The 6488-nt window shown below is 38.5% G+C and overlaps 1 protein-coding gene across 1 annotated transcript; it reads left to right on the forward strand.

Moving 5' to 3' along the window:
- Positions 1 to 2389: 2389 nt before the first annotated feature.
- Positions 2390 to 5858, forward strand: gsc (goosecoid). The gene is made up of 3 exons (XM_032546436.1): positions 2390 to 3025; positions 3513 to 3772; positions 4673 to 5858. The coding sequence occupies exons 1-3, from the start codon at positions 2710 to 2712 to the stop codon at positions 4808 to 4810; spliced, it is 714 nt and encodes a 237-aa protein (XP_032402327.1). The 5' UTR covers positions 2390 to 2709; the 3' UTR covers positions 4811 to 5858.
- Positions 5859 to 6488: the final 630 nt, after the last annotated feature.

Genomic DNA, 6488 nt, shown 5'->3' on the forward strand with positions numbered 1-6488 from the left:
GGAATTTTTATAGTGAAAATAATAAAGAAAAGTTGAATTTAAAAAAAAAAGAGCTGCAGAAAAGGATCATTTCCTGAAAAAAATCAGCTGCAGAAAAGGATCATTTCCTGAACGCTGTTTAAGCTGTTGTTTCAAGAACATGATTGAAAAGAAACCAGATTCTGGTATTTGTAGTCTTTGATGTGCGAAGCAGATATTAAATCTGTGGTGAAGTTAGCAGCCTCTTTGCGGTTTGGTTTTAGCGGCAGCAGCAGCAAAAGGTATTTTTATGGTGGTGAACAGTTCAGAGTCTGAACACAGACCGATAGATTTAACGAAAAAAAAAAAAAAAGCCCAGAAACTGCAGGTGTGTGTGCGTGCGTGCGTGTGTGGGCGTGTGTATTAGAGATGGTAGATGGGATTAAAACAGATGTACTGTATTAGTCCGCTTTGTCTGTCCCGTTTTAAATACACACGTCTAGCAATACATGAGCACATATTCGGAGAAATCTATCTATCTATCTATCTATCTATCTATCTATCTATCTATCTATCTATCTATCTATCTATCTATCTATCTATCTATCTATCTATCTATCTATCTATCTATCTATCTATCTATCTATCTATCTATCTATCTATCTATCTATCTATCTATCTATCGACGTCTGTAAGTGGCGGTTCTGTGATGTTTCTTTTCTGTTGCTTTTCATGTCAAACACACGTTTTGTTTTGCAGAAATCCTTTTTTCTTCTCGCTACCTCTCTGCAGCAAAGTGTAAGAATAAATGCGAAAAATAATAACAGCATGCAGAATACTGCAATCACAGAGTGACTGCATCACAGGAATAAATAATATATATATTTTTCTTCGCAGATAGTAGGGAAGGGAAAAAAAGGAATACTTGAGCCTTTTTGAATGAAAAACATTTATTTATTCCGAAAATCTCTCGAATCAGAATAAAAATTGTTTCTGTGAAGCTGTGGAATTACAAACAGTTTAGAGTTTAAGCTCAGAGAGAAATGAAATGTCCTGAAGCCAGAGAAGGTGTTCGCACCTCCTCCTGCAGATGAGCTCCAGTTGATGCAAGCTGCGATGAAATGAGCGATAAATAAAATCTGTTCAGTTGATAGTAAATATCGTTTTTCTTTCAGGGCCATTTCTCTGCAATACGCGCATATGCAGAGGTAAATATGGTTTTAATCTCTCAGTCGCAGAAAAACAGAAACCCGACGGCTTCATCGGGTCCAGTTAAAGACCGGCTGAACAAAACTTTACACTCAGTGAAAAAATAAAAAATAAAAAATAATAATAATAAATAAAAAACTTAAGTAGGATTTTAAAGAAAATAATTGTAATAAAAAAATCTGAAAAGTAATAAATGCTGAAAACTTTTTTTCTCCTTTGTAGTTGCAAATGTTTAGATTACATTTAACTTTTTGTTGAAGTGGAAAAAACGTTCATGACAATAAAATAATACTCTCAATATAAGTTTTTTTTAAAATCTCAGACCGAATGAAACGTCCTATGCGGGGTAAATAATAATAAAAATGAAAGAGATCAAGTTTATTATGAACTGCATGAATCAGAGTATGATTTAACTTAATTTAGACACATTTACAGGAATAAAACGTGGTAAACTTAAGGAAGAGGCGGCTCTTAAAGAAAATATTCCGATATGTTCAATTAGCCGTCTCCCTGGGTTAAAGTTTGTGAAATAAGTTTATATATCATTTTACATCAGTCGGAAATGATCTCTGCAGAGCTGTACGTCTTCGTTAATCACACCTCGGATCTGAACGGCACATTTTCACCTCATCAGTTTATCTGAGCGCCTGACGCGCGCATGTGTGAACTCCCCATTGAGTCTTAAATGCAATCAACAGCTTCCATTAAGGTCTGCAGCGGGAATCCACGTTCCTGCACAGCCTCGGGGCCGTGTTGATTAGCTGCGTAAAGACCCGATCTGTTCTCCTTTAGGGGCCTGAATAGAAGCGATAATGGGCCGTTATCTTATCCCGGTCAGGGAAGGGGGGAGAGAGGAAACTGCTGCCAAGGGGGGAGGCTGACTTATCCCCCACAGAGAGCAGAGCGGAGGCCGGATAATGAGAGGAATATCAGCTTTAATGCGCGGCAGTTTGCGTCTGACATGAAATCAGGTTCATTTTGGATCATATGCGCAAAAATAGATGAAGGCGCCGATTAAAATCTTGTTTCAATGTGAAAAGCAGGGTCAATTCGGATTGTGAAGAGGTCTATGAAATAGCCTGCAAGCTGCAGTTTGACTCCGAATCTAAACATGTTTAATGATCCAGACTCCTGATGTTTGGCGGCCTGCACGCACTAACGCCGCTGTTCCCTCTGATGGCTCCGGCGACGGGGAAATAATCGGATTACTCCGCAGGAAGAGCCTCCGTGACCCAACAGCGCCTTTCCAATAGTCTGCAAACACTGCGGATTATCTTAATTCAATTAATTCTCAATACACAAACCCGCGGCCCTTCAACCCGGCCTGACGCAGCCTCTGCGCCGTGACGTCACGGCCTATAAGAGCAACCCCTCGCGCAGCAGTTCGCATCCTGAACCGGAGCTGACTCTGCAGCGCTTGCAGAGGAGAGAAGAGCGCAGCCGCGTCACCATGTCGCCTTCAGCCTGAACTTTCTTTCCGCTTCCTCAGGAGTTTTGATTCCCAGTTTGATCCGTTTTTTTCCTCCTCCGCGCAGCCGCGTGATGCCCGCCGGGATGTTTAGCATCGACAGCATCCTGTCCGGACGGCCGAACTGTAAGGAGCCGCTGCTGCTGCACCGGAGCGGCCCCGTGGTGCTTCCCGCCGGCCTCACGGACACCATCTACACCGACTACAGCGGACTGTACTCGGCTGCCCGCGGACCGTCCCCGCCGGGGGTCCACGCATTGAGCGGGGCAAGGATCGGATATAACGGCTACTACTACGGACAGCTGCAGGTCCAGGGTCCCGGAGGAGGTCCGCCTTGCTGCGGAGCTGTGCCCGGCCTCAGTCCGCAGCAGTGCCCCTGCTTCCCCGCAGGTAGGGTACCCCCGATAGTTCTCAATTCACAGCTTAATAGAAATTAAATCTGTTTCTTAAAAATGTAAATGACTATTTTCATGTGACACAAATAAGATAAATATGCATTTGTTGAATTGTTTAAAATTATCGTTAAAAGCAAATCTAAACATCGCCCTTGATCTTCACAATTATGTTAATCTTTTTACAACTTTAAAAGTGTTTTAAGACAAGAATATGTTAAATGCGCAAAAATGCCGCTTTTTTGATTTCTTAAACTAAAATTTCAAATTCCATCTGATTTCTGCTGCACACTTCGTCATGTTTTCGGTTGTTGGTGTTGTCCTCAATGTTCTGTTAGATCAGAAAAAAGTTTTTAAATTGCAGAAAAACTTAAAGAAGAACAAAGTAAGACAAAAATGGGCGATGCATGTAGATATAGCATATAAATCTACGAAACATCCTAATTTCTGCGCCTCAGACGCTTCAGTTTGTTCCCGTCTTACAGGCTACGACAGCCCGGCCTCGGTGCTCCTGTCCCCGGTTCCTCACCACATGATGTCCTACATGAACATGGGCAGCCTGTCGCGGACCGAGCTGCAGCTCCTCAACCAGCTGCACTGCCGCAGGAAGCGCAGGCATCGAACCATCTTCACCGACGAGCAGCTGGAGGCTCTTGAGGGCCTCTTCCAGGAGACCAAGTACCCGGACGTGGGGACGCGGGAGCAGCTGGCCCGGAAAGTTCACCTGCGGGAGGAGAAGGTCGAGGTGGGATACGTTTTCTTTCCTTTTTTAAATATTGATTGAAATCAGGAAGACATTTATTATTATTATTATTATTATTATTATTATTATTATTATTATTATTATTAAAAAATAATTTTTAGTTTTAAAAATAAATTTAGTTGCAGAATTAAATAATATAAGAATACAGAGTGTAAAAAAAAACAAAACATAAATATCTACAGAAATATATTAGCATGGTGGATATTGCAAATATAATAGTGCAGAACGTAATAAAGGATTTTATTATAGACTATAATATTATATATATATATATATATATATATATATATATATATATATATATATATATATATATATATATATATATATATATATATATATTTGCATTTGCATTGTATCTCATATTGATGTTTAATTAACGTGGTTTATTATTATTATTATTATTATTATTATTTATAGATTTAATTCCTATGTATTTCTTTTGAAACTATTTGAATCACTGGTCCACTTATTTGATTCCTTTTTGCTAAATTATAACCTTTTCAAATATATTAAATTCGGCTATTTGTACAATAGTAAGGTTCAGTAATAAAGCGTATTAGTTTTATGCGCTGTTTTATGCTTATCTTTTCTTGTCTAAAATTTGTCTCTTGAAATTGAGACCCAGTGTGTTAACAATATTTACCCGTGGAAATGAAAGTGTGAAAAAAGCAAAGACAATATTGACAGTATTAATAATAAAAAAAAAGCATAAATCGGGTACAAATAAGATTATTTAATTTTATTTCGTTAATCATAACCCTAAAAAAATCAACATATTAAAGTCTGCATTTTTGCCATCAGACGTATTGTTTATAAATCATGGTGGGAAGCCATTTGCCTATCAGAGTTTTCTAACTTCTTCCCTCCTGGGTCCTGCAGGTGTGGTTCAAGAACCGTCGCGCCAAGTGGAGGCGGCAGAAGCGCTCCTCCTCGGAGGAGTCGGAGAACTCTCAGAAATGGAGCAAAAAAGCGGAGAAAACGGACGGGACTAAAAGCGACGCGGACTCTGACAGCTGATGGAGACGGGGACGCGCGTGATGTAATGTTGCACAGGTGTACATATCGTTTTATTATTGTCTCTGTGACGCCTATTTATGTTTAATTTAAAACTCCTTTTATGTCGTAGTTTAAAGCGCGCGCACTCACGGTGCACCATGTGACCGTTCGTGGATGTTAATTGTTGGTGCACGTGCAGATTCGCTGCGCAAGCTCTCGTGTGTAATTAATTAGAAATAAAGTGACATCATTGAAATTTCAGCGGAAGACGCCGCTCTGCGCGCACACCGTGCGCGCTCACAGCGCCGGGCTTCCGGCTGAAACTGTAGAAATCGGAAGTTTGAATTTGGATTTTACTGAAGACAAAATGATAAATGATCCAATTTTAAAGCGGAATCTGTTTGGGTTTCTGACAAATTTCACCAAGCAAATTGAAATTACCAACATGTTGGAACAAAAATGTGTTTTTATCTCCAAACCAAAAAGATGTAAATTAAATTTACAGAAACAGCAGCAGAAAGGAAGCTCATCTGAAGCTGATTTGTGTTTCAGGGTGTAAAAACGTATTTTCTTTTATTTATCTGGTCTTGTAAATATGATTATTATAATGAATCTTATTTAATCTCTCAATTAGAGTGTAAAATATCTTTATTTCTGTCATGGAAAACGTACAAAAATAAATTCCTGCACATCAGTTTTCAGAAATTAAAACTTGGTTTCAAGAAAATTATGAGTCAAATGTTGGTAAAAGAGCATCTTTGTAACTAGATATGAGTGTCTCATTGTATCTGTGAAAGATGTGAATAAATATAATTTTATGTAAATATGAAACTAAGTAGATAAATAAAAACCTCTGTGAGGTACAGATCAATTTGAAGGCAAAATTAGCCAAACTGGAATAGAAAATTATTTTTCATTGTTTAACAAGAGAAACAAGATGCAGGTAAAAGCTCTAATACCTGATTCAAAAACAATGTATTTGCAGGTGGATATGTTTGTCAAACATTCAGCATTAAATCAAATATGAAAAAAAGAACTAAGTTAAATCTGAATAAAAAATATAAGCGCATTATAAGTCATTTTGTTGGTTATTTTTCCAGCAACGTCTGTTTTTTCTCATGTCTTTCTCTCGTTTAGTTGGAAATGTAACATTTTAAAGCAGCGGGTGTTTCAGTTCTACAGAAATACAAAAACAGATCTGCATATGGAAGTCCAGTAAGATAAAAAAAAATGCAGCCCTAAAAATAATCGCGCCCTGAAATTCACTTCAAAACCTGATAATGAATTGTTTTTGGTCTTTCTGACCAAAAGCATTGATTTGAACTCTCCTAAAATAGACTTATCTATGACTGCATTTTGTGGAGCTCCCACCTAATGTATGCAGAATATATTTAAGTTGTTGTATATTTTTTCCATCAGAACATTCTCCATGTTTTAGATCTCTTTCTTCTTTCCATTACCAACGTTCCAGACTGCAAATGTTCCTCACAGCAGCAGAAAATCCAAATAATCCTGGACGAGGTGAGATTCTGCAGCAGAGTCTCTGAGGCTCGTAAACACAAGAAGGATTGTGCTGAGGAATGAAGGGGAGGGGGCTAAGCATTAAAATATTCTTCCACTTTTTCCAGAGATTTTTATTCCAAAGACAAGTGAAGTCCTGCGAAAATTCCCCTTTGAGTTTACAAGGATTAAACTGAAA

This window comes from Xiphophorus hellerii, chromosome 19 (genome assembly GCF_003331165.1).
Source record: "Xiphophorus hellerii strain 12219 chromosome 19, Xiphophorus_hellerii-4.1, whole genome shotgun sequence".
NCBI classification, from domain to species: domain Eukaryota; kingdom Metazoa; phylum Chordata; class Actinopteri; order Cyprinodontiformes; family Poeciliidae; genus Xiphophorus; species Xiphophorus hellerii.